The sequence below is a fragment of the Callithrix jacchus genome, chromosome 2, assembly GCF_049354715.1.
Source record: "Callithrix jacchus isolate 240 chromosome 2, calJac240_pri, whole genome shotgun sequence".
In the NCBI taxonomy this organism is placed as follows: domain Eukaryota; kingdom Metazoa; phylum Chordata; class Mammalia; order Primates; family Cebidae; genus Callithrix; species Callithrix jacchus.
Genome location: NC_133503.1, coordinates 21,542,335 through 21,557,679, shown reverse-complemented (window position 1 = coordinate 21,557,679; position 15,345 = coordinate 21,542,335). Strand labels below are relative to the sequence as shown.

Genomic DNA, 15,345 nt, shown 5'->3' with positions numbered 1-15,345 from the left:
GTGCTAATAAATGCAACCAACTTTTTCTGTGCCTTAGTTTCCCACCTTTGAATTAGGAGTGGTAATTTTTAACATTTATGTCAAGGGCATATTGTAGGAACCAATGAGATAATTTCTAGAAAGCACTTTGCTACGACTGGAAAAAGGGTCTTATATGACCTCAGGGTATGTTGAAAATGACACCTCTGCAAGGAATTATTGTGACTGTTAAATCTACAATCTTCAGAGGTCCTTCTAACTTGGAGAATAATTGAGTTTAAGATGTAAAATCATAAAAATTAGTTTTTCTTTGCAGATGCCTTTGAAAGTAACCTGTCAAAATGTAAATTGGGATAAATTTTATGAAGGATAGTTAGGAAATGTATATTGAAAGACTTGAAATGTGCATATTTTTTTTATCCAGCAATTTATCCTGAGAATTGTTCATTATAGTGCTTCTTAAGTCAGTGAAAATTTTGGGAAAAAAACCCTGCATTACAGTTAATGGAGGATTTGTTACGTAAATTATGTCCATCTGTATAATATAGAAAGCTACAAATATCACAAAGAGACAGGCATAAGTATGTATATAATCTATATTTTTATAAAATAGTATTGTGAAAATGTTTGAAAGCATACATACTAAAATATAAATCATGCTTCTATGAGAATGGGGGGATATTATGGGAGTTTCCCCACCTTAAAACATTTTTTATATAATAAGCATGTTAATATTACTTTTAGATTTAGAAAAACAGTAAGATGATTTTATTTTGAAAAACAAAGCAAGTCTTTTAATTCTTTATTCTTCTTCTTGATTGCTTGTACTTCTCCAAGAGTTGTTAATTTCCAAACATATGCAAGTTATTTGCATTCCAAGCTATGGTCCTGAGATCTAACCTCATGTCTTCCTCCAAGCGCCCCTGCTTTATCCTCCTAGGGCCTTTGCTTTTCAGTCCACCTTGTGTCTTCAGCCTTTGCTTTGCCTGTTGGCCTGGCTGCACTTTCTTGTAAAAGGGACGTAGCCACTCAAGGCACCTAATACCGCTGATTGTGCCTGTGGTAGAGAGAGGTATTGCTTCCTTTGCTTGATTTTTGAATCTCAAAGTTGTTGTCATACATCAAGAGACTTGAAGACTACAAATAAGAAATCAGGGCATGTTCAAAGGCAGTTTGGAAATTTTCCTCGGGCTTCTGTATTGGTTAATTCTGCCTATGCTGGCTTTGTCTTGACATCCTTCTTGTTGTAGAAAGTTACAGCTTTCTCTGGTCAGGGAGCCGGCCCCTGAAGCCCTCCCGAGCCCCACTCACTCCGGAGGCAGGGGCACCAGCCTGTAAAAGCATTTCACGGGAAAGCTGGAGCTCCACTTACAATGAATTTGGTGTTAGGTTTCTTAGGAAGTGTATCGCTTCCACGGAAGAGGTGATCTGGCATGCTTTTTGTGCATCAAACATCTAGGCAGGTAATGAAATATCCAAATGGCTGGAAATGCAACAAATTTCCTCGTAAACAATATTTCTGGCTCTTGTTTAGGTTTCTGGTTGATTTTTCGGTTTATATATTTTAAACTTGGTCTTAAAGATAGATTCGTGAAGATAACTTGCTGTTTTATTGTTTACCTCTGGTTGTTAATTTAGTGACTGAGGGAAAAATGGGGCCATTATGGAACAAAAAGGCTCTGCCTAACACATATGTAATAACTCTCATGCCCAGAATGGATCTGCCTTGGAGGGAAATGCGGTGCTGTTACTCCTTTAGTTCAAATATAGAGTAGTCACCAGGGAAGCTTGGAGACCCAGGTGCTAGTTTTATCATTGCCTCCGCTATGAGGTTTTATTTATTACTTGGCATAGAATCCAGATATTTGTTTGGACATTAAATGGCAATAGAATATTAATATTGCCTTCCTAATATCTGCATTTCTTTTTATTTCCAGTCAAAATGACATCATGTCACACAACCATTAAAAAAAGGAAATTAAAACCCCAGAAATATGTGAAAGCACGGCAGTGAGTCGCTGAGCTATAAAAGCAGGGAACTCTGTGAGCCAATGTTGGAATGGCACCCAAAGCACTTTTCCCCTGATGTTTCTCAACAGAACTCTGCAGCCTCTCATTTCCATTGTTTCCAGGAATAAGTAGTCAAGAAGTTAAGGGGGACGGAGGAGTGACTTCTTTAAAAAGAAACTCCAAAAAGAGAAAAATCAATTTTCATAACTGAGAATGCATCTGGCTTAACTACATGATTTTAATTTGCAAATAAATCCCCTTACAGAGACTTTTCTTTATTTGATGTGATTGTGAGGTGGATTTCTTTAATAAATAAAAACAGACTATAGGCATGAAAAGGCCACATGTATATTTGGTTAGAATTCACTTATTATTAAGAGTTTTTGGCCAGGCGCGGTGGCTCACGCCTGTAATCCTTGCACTTGGGGAGGCTGAGGTAGGTGTATGACCTGAGGTTGGGAGTTCGAGACCAGCCTGGCCAATGTGATGAAACCCCATCTCTACTAAAAATACAAAAAATTAGCTGGGCCTGGTGGTGCATCCCAGCTAATGGGATGCACCTCAGGAGGCGGAGGTTGCAGTGAGCCGAGATTGCACAACTGCACTCCAGCCTGGGCAGCAGAGCAAAACTCTGTCTCAAAGAAAAGAAAAAAAAGTTTTCAATTGAATTTTAGAAGCTCATGATTAGTATGAGTGCATAAAATCTAGTTGTATTATCTCGATTTTCTTTGCATATAGCATTTCATGCTGCATGCACACCTGGACATGAGACATTATAGCTCTGTAGAACCAGAGCTGTTCCGTCTTGACCACCACCTGGATTGAAGCCCACAAAGAGAAAGGCTGAGAGACTGGTTTGGAATAGAAAGTTACTGGTTTCCTTTAGGGAAGCTGAGATGATGAGATCTGGAAGGAACCTAAAGCTCTCCACAAGCAATCCCAACATAAAGCCAGATAAAATGGTTTGATTTTTATAACCATTGAATAAACTCTTACTTTTTCAAAAGTAGTAATGTTGATACGGTTGAAATGGCATCCTGTGCATAAAGCACATACATCCCACCAATATCCATTCCCCAATATCAAATCACAGCTCTGGGTGAGGGGATCCTTCTGAAACATCTGCCCTGCAAGCTTGCTCTCCTGTTCAGGAGGATTTAATCTTGCTTTATATGTATTTACAGGAACATTTCAGATATACCCCTCCATAGGCTGTATACAACTCCAAGAAGTCCTACTATGCAGGTTCAGTAAATATCTTTCTACCAGTAAATGAGTTTGAAGGGGTCAGTGGAAGACAGCTGGAATTCAATTGCTGTGGCCCCTCCATAGCCTGATTGTTCTTTAAATTAATGTATCCCCATTAAGTGCGCTGTGACCCTAGTGAAGACTTTGTCAGAAAGAGGAGCAGAGGTGGTGACTCTGAGGAGGATCAGGCAAGGGATTCCTGGGCGGGAGGGAAGACTGACTGTGAGATGCTGACCTGCATCCCAGCTCTGCAAGTAGAGGATTTCATCTGTCTTTTGGGGTTGGATTACGTGTACCTTTCAGAAAGTTTGTTTTTAAGGGCTTATGGTGTTGTGACACAAAACAGTTAATTCCTATAAATGCCACCCCGCCCCCTCGAGCACATGGCAAGCACTAAAAATGATTACTGAATAAATGTATAGTTTAATGCCTTGGAATTTTTAAAATGCATACATTGGGCCCATTTTATTCTCAGGATGTAAACATTGAGGCTTTTCTATTTGGGATAATGGATTCTTCTAAACCTGTGTTCCTTCCTTATTCGATTACCCTTGCTAACTGGGTTAGGGTGACGCCCTCTCAAACGCTTTTCAGAGAGTGTGGACTGGGTATTTGGAAGCAGGGCCACACAAGCTGTTCTCATCATTCCATTCCTCTTGCAGTTTACAGCTTCATCTGTTTTTCTTTTTTCAATCTAAGATGCTCATGCTTCTTTATTTGTAGTTAATTGTGTCCAATTCCTTTTTTTTTTTTCTTTCTCTACCAGATTCTCAGAATTGTCCCAAGTTTGAGGGGGAAGAAATTGGTTAGTCCCATTTCTTCTGGTGCCTCCTGAGCCCTGCGCTTGAGTACAATGAGGTCACTTTGTTGAAGGATTAACTTTATATTACATTCTTGCAGAGTAGATGTATGTCCCTAAGGTATGACTACCCCCACTGATGAAATAAATATACCATTCTTTATGATTCCTCCCTGTTACCCTCTCTGTTGATTTTCAGAGAGTTTATGAATAGTCGCATATTTATACAACTGGCCAAAAGTATACTACTAATTTTTCTTATGGTCTGTAATAACCTCTGCAAGGTTATTAAAGGGTATACAGACCCCTTTTAAAGCATAGTTTCTTATGTCATTACTTTACACAAGCAGGTCAAATTCCATCTCAGCAACAATCTCTTGCTCTTAGCCTTTTTCTCTGATTATAAAAGTAATATATATTCATTGTGGAAAATTTAGAAAAAATGCACAGCAAAAAAGAGCAGGAAGAAAAGCACTCTAAGGCCCACTGCTTAGAAACAACTTCTGTTTGGTAGTTTATACACAGACACATTTTCTTTTTCTATATATGTTTCTTTAAAAAAGTAACCATATTGTACACATGCTCCTGTAATCTTTTAAACTAAGCAATAGATCAGTAAATGCTTTTTTACCTATGACATTGCTTCTGAGGATCGCATCAAATTCTATTCCATGGGAGTGCCTTACATTAACCATCCCCCACTTCCCAGATAATTTTTTGTGAGGGCAGTTAAAATAATCTTTGTCAGATGGCTCCCCCACCACTCAGTAATTGGTTTAATTTTTTTTCTCTAGTCAAGGCAATCAGATAAATCATCAAGTTCCTCTGAATTGAGGACAGTCAGCTTTGTCTCCAGAACTGGACAATTCCACTGTGATATTCAATACCTGTATGGCGGGCAGGTTAACTTGTTTAAAACTATGAGCAGAAAGCAAATCATAAAGGCATGGGAAATAAGCCTTTGCCTTACTATTTAAATATTTCCTCTCACATAGTACACTTCCTTGGAGTAAATCCTTATTTTTCTTTGAATAATCAGTTTAATATGTCTAATTCAATAACTGTGTGGCAACAGAATGACTTCTCCTTAGCTCTTTAGCTGTTAGTTCCATATGATATTTGAATTGGTTCTTTTAATTGCTGATATTGTCGGTCATTCTTCTGTGAGTTGGCCATGTAGCCGGAGAAACATATCCTTCCCGCCATACATCAGACAGTCATTCAGTTAACAACCATGGGCTTCTAGACACAATAGGAATTTATTATGCTAATGATTGAAGAGGTGGGACAACCATTCAAATTTTATTGCTATCTTAGACTGAAAAATAAACCTAAGAATTAGAATTTTTCAGGATGCTGAATTATGTTTTCCGATATTAAAAGGATGCATTTAATTGTCTAAAGCTACTATTTATGGTTAAACATTTTTGTTGGCAATTAGCATTATGGGTGGGGGTGGATATGATAAATAACTGAAACCTTGGTGCTCACTTCTGACTCTTTCCTGCATTTCTTGATTAAATACCGTGGATTTTACGAGTAACAGCTTCCCCACATAAAGAATTCTATGGCATTTTCTCTACAAGTCTAATTTGAAAAAAGAATTCTTCTCAAGGGTTTAGAAACTAATTCATAAAATGGAAGGAATAATAAATATTGTGCCTTAACTCATATACTAGTATAGATAGAAAGATTTGGTACACAGGGGTGTAATTTTAGCTAATTTCCACAAGAGATAGGTTGAAAGTTTACTGTTTGGAAATGGGGCGGGGGTTGACTAAATCTCATATTTGCAAAGATGATTACATTATCTTAAATGAAAATGCCACTCTATTAATGACTTCAATAAGCATTCCACTTGGGGAAAAAAATCTTTTTAATAAAAAGTTACCTAAAGTTCACTCTAACTTAAAATATACAAGTGAAGAAAAAGTACTTACTCTGATTTATGTGTCTTTTGGAGGTGTAATTATTGGCTTTTTACTCACCTATGTAAAACAATGTACTTTTGTAAATGGATTTCTGGCCACTTTATGCAGCCTTTTTTTTCTTTTTTTTCCCCCCTTTACATAAAAAGTAAGCACTGCCAATCAAGGAATTTTAAGGTTTATTTCCTCTTTAGAAATGATTGATAGCCTTTTAGATTTACAAGTTGACAAGTTAAAGGGTTCTATTGGTATAATTATGTACGAAATTCACAGTCTTTCAATTTAAATGTCCTTTTAAAACCACAAGATTATCATACCTGTATTTTGAAAAGTGGGCCAGTCAGTTTGGGTTGGTATACAAATTGCTTCCATTAGCCTTGGGACCTATTTGAATTTAATACAGTTTTTTAAAGTTAGTACTAGTATGAATCTTACTTTTAAAATTTAGGTTAATGGAAATGCATTTTAAGTAAAGCATGTGGCAACTTGTTTTCTAATGTATAGCTAAATGTCAGAACTACAACGATTGTCTTTTTTATTCAGCATGTGAGAAAATATGTGGTTGAACACTTCGATTACACTAAAAAAGAAAAAATTTAAAAACACCCACCTACCCCTTACTTAGAGAACACAGGGATATGGAGGCTATTGGTAGGAGCTGCCATTTTTTCCATTTCTACCGTTTCACGTGAGACAGCCTGAAGATATTTCATATACCAGGGACAAATTTTGAAAATGGTAGACCAAAGTCCACTTAATATGTTTTTAATTTAAGGATGCTTTGAAGAGTGTGTGGTCAATGTGTGCACAGCAAGGTCCATTGTCTCCAAATGTTCTTTCAGGTTTGCTCTTCTTTTGGTCTTTTCAAGGATTGTTCTTGGAGACTCAGCTGCCCTGAGCTAGTACTACACAGATGCTGGTCCCAAATAGTTTCAATGTTGGTGAAAGGATCGATCATTTCAGATGTAGGGTTTCGAATCAGGGCATTTTCTTTCTTTTATTTATTTTTTAATTGCATGTTAGGTTTTGGGGTACATGTGAAGAACATGCAAGATACTTGCATAGGTACACACTTGGCAGTGTGATTTGCTGCCTTCCTCCCCTTCACCTATATCTGGCATTTCTCCCCATGCTATCTCTCCCCAACTCCCTACCCTCCACTGTCCCTCCCCTAATCCCCCCAACAAACCCCAGTGTGTGGTGCTCCCCTCCCTGTGTCCATGTGTTCTCATTGTTCAATACCCGCCTATGAGTGAGAACATGCAGTATTTCATTTTCTGTTCTTGTGTCAGTTTGCTGAGAATGATGGTCTCCAGGTTCATCCGTGTCCCTACAAAGGACATGAACTCATTGTTTTTGATGGCCGTATAATATTCCATGGTGTATATGTCCCACTGAATCAGGGCATTTTCAATATCCACCCCCTTGCAGACTCTCTCAAGGGTGGCACCGGCTTTCCACACCTCAGAGACTCATTTCTACTCTCTCCTCTGCTCTCACCAGCCTCCTGCATGACTGTGCTGACATATTATATCAGCTGAGCTCCACTAGGGATTTTGCAGTTAAGCAGATACTGTTAATTTTGCTGTTTGCAATGTATAGATGTCACCAGGCAAGCCCTGGTGGCATCTATACATTGTAAACAGCAGAATTTTAAAAAGCCCAAGTGTTTTTACCTGAGCAACAAAATTAAAGTGAATCCTAAAAATGTCATGTCAAATACCATTTCACTTTCTGTTTATGGTCACATAAGGAATGTAGAATTTGGCCAAAGCAACACTGCTCGAGACCTACTCCTAATGTTCTGGGCAAGTCACTCCACATCTTGGTATAAAGCAGAAGCAGATGGTGGAAAAGTTCAGCGAAGAGATCATTCACACAATCATCTTGTGATCCAATTCAAAAGTATCAGTTAAACTTTGAACTTGCTGGTTATTTCCACACCATTACTGGTACAAGCCATGTTCTGCTTTATTTCTCGAAAATGTGCTAATTGTGTGACTTCTTTGTTGCAGCGCTCAACGAACCCACCATCGATTATGGTTTCCAGAGGTTACAGAAGGTCATTCCTCGGCACCCTGGTGACCCTGAGCGTTTGCCAAAGGTGAGGATGCTGACTTTTTGAGTTGTAGTCTCTGAAAACTTGGACTTGAGTGATTTGCAGAAACGTGCTGCTACTGATAAAAATTAGTTCATAGGTCACTCAGATTTGTGTGTGTTTGGTACTATAAGTAATAATAAAAGTAGCAAACACGTATGTGCCAGGCAACGTCATGCTTACTTTTACATCTGTTATGCCATTTTATCCGCTCAACAACAATCTGATGTTGGTACTATTACTATTCCTATTTTAGAAGAGAAAACAATGAAGCAGAGAGATTAAATAATTTACACAAGGTCACATAGCATGTCAATTGCTAAACTGAGATTCGAACCTAGGCAGCACAGCTAGAGGCTGGGGTACTTAATCGCTATTTCTTAAGAATTCTCAAAAGAAATAGGAACACCAAATTTTCTTCTACAAGGATCTGCACTTAGTCCTGGCAAGAGGAGAATAGTTAGAGCTCAAAATGTGTTGGTAGATCTTGAGACTGGACAAAGAAGACAACCTCTCTCTCCTTAGGCATTCTACCTAGTTAGGAAAACAGGAACAAATATGACAGAAATTAAACAAAAAATCAAGACAGAGGTCATCTGTCATTAATGACCAGTGCAGAAAGAAGGAAACTGACCTCTATTGACTATGGTGTACCTTTGTGAATGTCTGGGATATTCCTATCCCTGTACCTGAGGAACTTGGGCTCTATGTGGTAGAGTGTTCCAAACAACTAATCGTAACCAACATTCTGTGAGGACTCAGAGGAGAGGGCAGGTAAATGTGAAGGGAGTTCAAAGTACAGAATTAGTTGAGCTTCTATTCACTGTTTACTGACAGCAAAAAACTTCATTTACCGCACAAGTGAAAGCTATTAATATTACACTGAATGAGTCGTCTCAAGGACTCTTCCTTGCCACAGTAAGTCTAGAGATACGCCCTTTCCAGGTCCATATATCCTTGTAAAACACCTGTGAAAAGGAAGTTGCCATCCTTCTTAGCTTGGTGAACCTCCTTGGGGGATCACTCTGTCATCAAATCCTACCTGTGTGCTGGCTGCCCTTGTCCTGTCCAGGAGAAATCTACCTCTCACATCACTACACAGACACAAGGTGCGTGGGGAGGAGGGGCGCTCACTGCTCCAAGAGAGGAAGTGTTGTGATGAGCAAGGGCCTCTTGACTTTGGGGGAAAAACACCTTCAGTTTTCAGACATGATGGCTTCAGTTTCAACCTTCAATTTCCCAGAAACCACCTTACTTTCCACTGAAGTCCTGTCCTTCCCTTTCCTTTTCCACCCCAATTTATTCTTGGCAAGCAATTAAATAATCTATAGGTTAATATTATTTAATATGTTAAATAATATAACTATAATAATAAACAGCAGCAGTCTCCACCCATGATATAGATGGTCTGTGGAGAGATTTACCATTAGGTTCGTCTATCTAGCAAGAACATGGTCCCATGCATTTCCTATGGGACAACTGGTAATTTTATAGCACAGTGATATAAATGATGTGGGTCTAATGGTTGATGCCTTAGCTGTCTTAGGACTAGAACAAAGGCATGGATACAATGCCAGATTCTTCCCATTGTTCCCATTTGGGCGCTGTATTCACTTCATATTTAGCACTCGCTTTAGCATTTGCTCTCTAGAGTCCACTGGAGATACTGAGGAGAGTCAGGCTGGGCAAGGTGGGATTCAGACACTGGCCACTTGCTAGCTATGCAACCTAGGTCAAAATTGTTTACCTCTCTGTGCCTCAATGATCTCAACTGTTAAATGGGATGGTGATGTGTCGTACCTTTTAAAGTCTTATTTCAATGACTTATTTAGCAGTCAACAAAAGGTAATATGATTTGCCAATTGAGTGAGATTGGGACCTTTGCTTCTGAGAGCTCTTCTACCAAATCTCTGCAGAGCAGGAAATCCTAATCCTGGTGAGCAGTTGAGCATGTGATTTCTCCTCTGTGCCTCAGTTTCTTCATCGATAAAATGGGGATAATTATTAATCATGCTAACTCATAGGGGATCATGTAAGGATGACGAGACCTCATCTCATGGGTGCCCTTGGCATAACATCTGGCCCATAGTTACCACTTTAAAAACACTTATGGAAAGGTAACTCATGCCAGTAATCCCAATAATTTGGGAAGCAAAGGTGGGAGAATTGCTTGAGGCCAGGAATTGAATACTAGCCTGGGTACCATCATAAGATCCTGTCCCTATAAAATAATAAAAATTAACCAGCGATGGTGGCATGTGCACGTAGTCTCAGCTACTTGGGAGGCTGAGGTGAGAGGACCGGTTAAGCCTAGGAGGTCGAGGCTGCAGTGAGACATACACACCATCACTGTGCTCCAGCCTGGGTGACAGAGCAAGACCCTGTCTCGAAAAAATAATAAATAAACAAAAGTATTAAAAATTAGAAGACAAATGTGGTTTAATGATTGAGGTCTACAGAAACCAGGCAGTCCTTTTCTTATTTGAAAGGAAGTGAGAGAAATAGGAATCTAGGTTTGAGTTTTGTGTACTTACTTTGGAAAACACCTTAATGATTGCATGTTATGTTCAGAAATGTTGAACAAACAGCATAGGCACGTGTCACTTTGTCCCTGGTGGCCTGATGGTGAAATTCCAGCCCTTTTTTCCTGGGTTTGGGAAGAGTAATCAAGGACACAATGGATTTGTGTGTTAAGGAAACACTCCACCGCTTGCATCCAGCCACTTGATGGTGCAAGGCCTGGCCGGAGCCCACCCCAGGAAGCTCTCAGCGTGACTCAGAGCCCAGTGGCTGTCCTCTTGGCTTTGAATGTTAAAGCAGAGCAAGAGTTCAAGGGCAGGGTCAGGAAGTGGCGGATGGAGCCAGCACAAGGTATTCCTGTGGACTTGGGAGATTTATACTCCTGCTGTCCATTGTTAGGGGGATAAAAATGGGGTGTGCCTTTCTTAGGATCATGGTCAGTGTTTGTCAAACAGGAGTGTTTCTGTGAGCTGTGGACCACACACCTTAAAAAACAAACTCCTCTTTATTAAACCCATGTGTTTGTGAATAGACAAAGCTAGATTCATACAACCACCCACATATTCTGTCAAATGAAACTGCTCCAAAGACCAAGCAGACAGTTTTCCATAATAATATGCCTTTGTATACAGGCTTGTGCTTTTTCAAAAAAACTTGGACTTGCTTTGTTTTATTGGAGTCCCTCCTGTGAGAGAAGCTGGGGCAGCAGACATCTTTCCCATTTACCAAATAGGAAAACGGGAGCAAGCGGAATCCTGCTCTGTATATTATTTTGCCCCTGAAAGTCACCATCAGTGATAGTTGCTGTACACACACATTTAAAATGCTGTAATTATGCTAACCCCAGATGTTTTTTGGTTTCCTTTTTCATATACACAGGGAGAAAAGGGCAGGCTAAGGTTTTTAAATCACAGCATTCTGTTCTGTTTCATACAGTTTCGCCTTTCTTTCTGGATCCTGGCAGGAAGGGGAGGAACATGTGATCAACTTTGGGGTCAAGGTTGACTTTTCTTATAATTTAGAGGTGGAGGGGATTGGGAATGCGGTCGATCAGAAATTCTGAGATGCTGATGGCTGCAGTGATGCAATCCAGACACATTGAGCAAGGAGTGCTCTCTGTGTTCAAGGTCAGAGGTGTCCCCGCCCCTTGCAGTTTGTTAGTTGCCTTTGTGAGTGGTCAGTGAGCCTTAGCCCTGAGGCAGTAAGAGCACACCCTGCGCTTAGCCGGCATCAGGCGTGTCAGCTGTGCATCCTAGGAAGCAAGGAATGTTTACTGCATGCCTACTGTGAGCCCAGCACTGCATTATCCAGGGGTGTTCGAAGAGTACAGAGGCCAGGGGAGTGGGCTCTCAAGTGAGAAAGACGTGTGTTTTGGAAATGAGATCCACTACTTGGTGCACATGACTCAACCTCCCGCGCTTCAGGTTTCTCCTCTGTAGAGCAGCTGCCTCATGGCATTGTTGTCAGGTGTTAATGAGATAATGAGATAATTTATGCCAAGAGGCATCCCTGGCACTAGCAAGACTCTAGTAAATGGGGGCCACTAATCCCTGCACCGTGGGTGTTCCCCATTTTACAGATGAGGAGTTAGAGTCCCCAGAGGTCTGAGTGACTTGATTCGACATCACATCACAGCTAGCAAGTGGGAAAACTACGATTAAAACTCACGTTCTTAGGCTCAGTAGCGTCACTGTTCACTATGGTGCGTCCCCACTTCTCCTGCAGACATGAAGACCTAAATAATTCTGCCTTTCGGTGACACGTCTCTATCCTCTCCTCTGCAGACACCTGGCCCCCGTCCTTACATAGAGTCTCACCAGCTTTCTCTCATTTCCCTACGGAGAAGGCTTGGCATGGGGACCTTCTTAGGGCAAATGCGTCTTTTCTCCAAGAGCCAGCCCCTCTTTTAGAGAAAATAAAGCAGTTTGAGAAAAGTAACAAAGGCTGCATTTGTGTATTTTGCTTTATGGAGCTGAAAATATCTGGTAAATTGATCCAGTGGGAGTAATAAATACACATTACTTTATCTTGTTCTTCATGTCCTATACCCCTGAGCCTTGGTAGAACACCACCACTTAATAGACTTAAAAAAGAGTAATTATACTCATTGGTTGTGTGATTTTTCAGCCCTCCCAGCCCTGCCTGACCTTCTAATTTAGCTCACCGTGTCTAACTAATGCATTTATATTCATCTTTTATGAAGCATGTATAGTGCAGAATTGACTTTAGAGCCTTTTTCAAGCTGTCCTCCCAGGTCTCCAATCTGGTTAGTAGTAAGGAGAATGGGAGCCATCCATCGCTATATGTTCACATGTATAGATAACACATAGACATGGCTCAAAGCATTTTTTATCCTTTATGAAACATAATAAAAAGTATTTATTACATTTTTACTTTAAAGCTTTTATACATTCCAGCATTATTTACAGCTAAACATGCAGGCAAAAGATGCAAGTGTTTCTAAAATGATTACTGTTAATGTTTCTGCTTGTCAGAAGTGCTTAAATTTGCCTGCACTTTGTCTAAAAACTTCGTACTGTTGCCTTTTAAGAACAACACATTTAAAAGATCTGGCAAGTCAGATTTGCAAACACTGCTGACAGTTTGTGATGAACGATATTGCAAAATTTGCAAGATGTTTGTCATTTCACACAGCCGACATATTAAGGAACGGATTAAGAAACACGAAACCCCTCTGGAAAACAACCATCCCAAACAAACCTCAGCCAAACCTTGAACCCAGAGAGCACACCAGAATCTCTCACCCGGGTTTTCTCTCCCAACTTCCCACTCAGCCAGTGGAACCCGATTGTTCTCAGTGCATTTTCTCTCACCATATGGTCTCCTCATTACCATACACTAAGAGTCCATATGGGAAACTTGTGAAATGAACTGTATTCATTTTAACTGCCAGATGAGCAGCCTTTTGCTTTGCAAGCTTAGCTTAAGTCATCTGCTGTCTCCATGTTGTTATGGCAACACAGCACCAATAAAAAATTCTAATCTACTGTAAGTGATCACAGTATTTTAAGTGCTTGCCTATAACTGCCCTCAAAGGGGAAGAGAGAGGAGGGTACTATTTGTCCAAGGAGCAAAAGGTTGTTATTCATTCCAGCAGGTGTCAGTAAAGAAGCCAGTATCATGGTGACTGGCGTACCCCTGTGGCTGTGCAGTATAGGCTGGGATTATAAGGGAGGTGAACACCACGGGGTGGATGGTGGGGAAGAGGAGTTGTGGACCCTTTTGGTGGGTCTCCAAAAACAGTGAATGTCAAGCCCCATAGTATCTCTGGCAGACATGCTACTCTGCTGGTGCTCTGTGGCCAGCCCGCCATAAAGAAACTCAAGGCTTCCTTGGAAATACAGAGGTAGCAAATCCTCACAGTACCGTCTCCTTCACTGGTAATGGAAAATCTCAGTCTCCCTGAAGCTGCTCTCTCTGTACATGTGGATTAGTCATTTCAAACACCAGGCTAATTAAGAGTACCTTAAAGTAATGGAAGTAGGCAGCAACATCCTTAAACACAAATCATTTTCACCTCTGCGGGCCACATGATATGTTGCATCTCTGTCGCTCTATCTGTATTGAAAGTGAATGTTTATAGTCTCAGTTCATCAGTTCACATTAGCCTCATGCTGAATATTTAAACACAGAACAATTTGAACACACCATGAAGGAAGACAGTGACTGCACTTTCATTTGGAACAGCAAGGGCTCATCTAATAATAATTTAGTAAATCAGCCATTTAGTGGCTCAGTTGTGCACTGTATTGTGCCAAATATTATTCACTTCAACTGTACACTTGCAAAATTGAAATTCAGACTCCAGTCACAGGCCCTGTTTTTGCTCAGTGGAGAGACGAGACCTAAAACCACCCTCCCTAAAGAGTGTTCGTGTTTAGTGATTTATCATAAATACAGAGCTGGGGCAAAATAAAACTGGAGTTGGCTGTATACAATGTATTCTAATTATGCTTTTATTGTTTTAGTCTTTATGCAAAGACCATCAGTAATTCAAAACCTGCAGTCGCATCAGTGAAAATACAAATAAGAAATCTTTGCATAACCACATTGCCTCCTAGCAGAAAGGAGGATGACTAAGGGATTCAGCAAAGGATAAAGAAAAACTCAGCATCTTCACCTTCCACACTGACAGTAGCCTCTCTCTCGCCCTTGCTATCTCTCTTTCTCTTTCTCATTTCTTTACTTTTTTTTTTTTTAATTTGAGGAAACTCTATTAACGTTATATCCTGAAATGAAAGTGACCCTCCTCAGACAAAAACACAGAAACAAATGCAAATCTTATGGTATAGTCAGCTCTTAGAAAAAAGACGTTTCAGTTTGATTCCAGGAAGCATTTTGTCTCTACATTCTCTTGTCAGAAACACAAGCTATGGAATGCAGTTCATTTCCCCCTCCTTCCCGTGTATCCACCAGAAAACTTACAGGCAGATTCCATTTCCCCATTTGATATGCTCGGTTTAGGGGCTTGGTATCCCTTACTACTTACATTTCTTTTAGCTGGGGAGTTTTAGCAACCCTGAAATTGCATTTAGAATTCCTGTTTGTGTGTGTGTGGGCATTATGAAGATGCACACGTAAATGCCTGCACATGTCATTTCTCTGGGGAAAGAAGTTGTAGGTATCTTCACTAAAAAAGCCGATGACCCCATGGAAGTTGTAACTCTCACCTCTTTAGGTTATTTTATCTCCAGCTGACTTATTTTGCGGCAAAGCTGGTCATTACTGTTTCCTTCCCATTT

The 15,345-nt window shown here is 40.1% G+C and overlaps 1 protein-coding gene and 1 long non-coding RNA gene across 22 annotated transcripts in view; one reads left to right on the top strand and one right to left on the bottom strand.

Annotated features, from left to right (window-relative positions):
• LOC118150066 (uncharacterized) overlaps positions 1-15,345 on the bottom strand; it is a 153,362-nt gene that overhangs the window by 4,921 nt on the left and 133,096 nt on the right. For 8 of the 11 annotated variants that reach the window (XR_013530647.1, XR_013530653.1, XR_013530645.1 and 5 more), the window contains 2 exons: positions 14,069-14,161; positions 6,282-6,348 (listed from right to left, as the gene is read on the bottom strand). This is a non-coding gene — a long non-coding RNA (uncharacterized LOC118150066). The remainder of the gene's footprint in view (positions 1-6,281; positions 6,349-14,068; positions 14,162-15,345) is intronic. The other 3 variants (XR_013530656.1, XR_013530657.1, XR_013530658.1) reach the window with 2 other exon arrangements.
• The window catches only part of EBF1 (EBF transcription factor 1), a 413,030-nt gene that overhangs the window by 369,819 nt on the left and 27,866 nt on the right, over positions 1-15,345 (top strand). For all 11 annotated transcript variants that reach the window (XM_008984138.5, XM_035283569.3, XM_008984128.5 and 8 more), the window contains exon 11: positions 7,980-8,068. In XM_008984138.5, the coding sequence (XP_008982386.1) occupies positions 7,980-8,068 (89 nt within the window). The remainder of the gene's footprint in view (positions 1-7,979; positions 8,069-15,345) is intronic.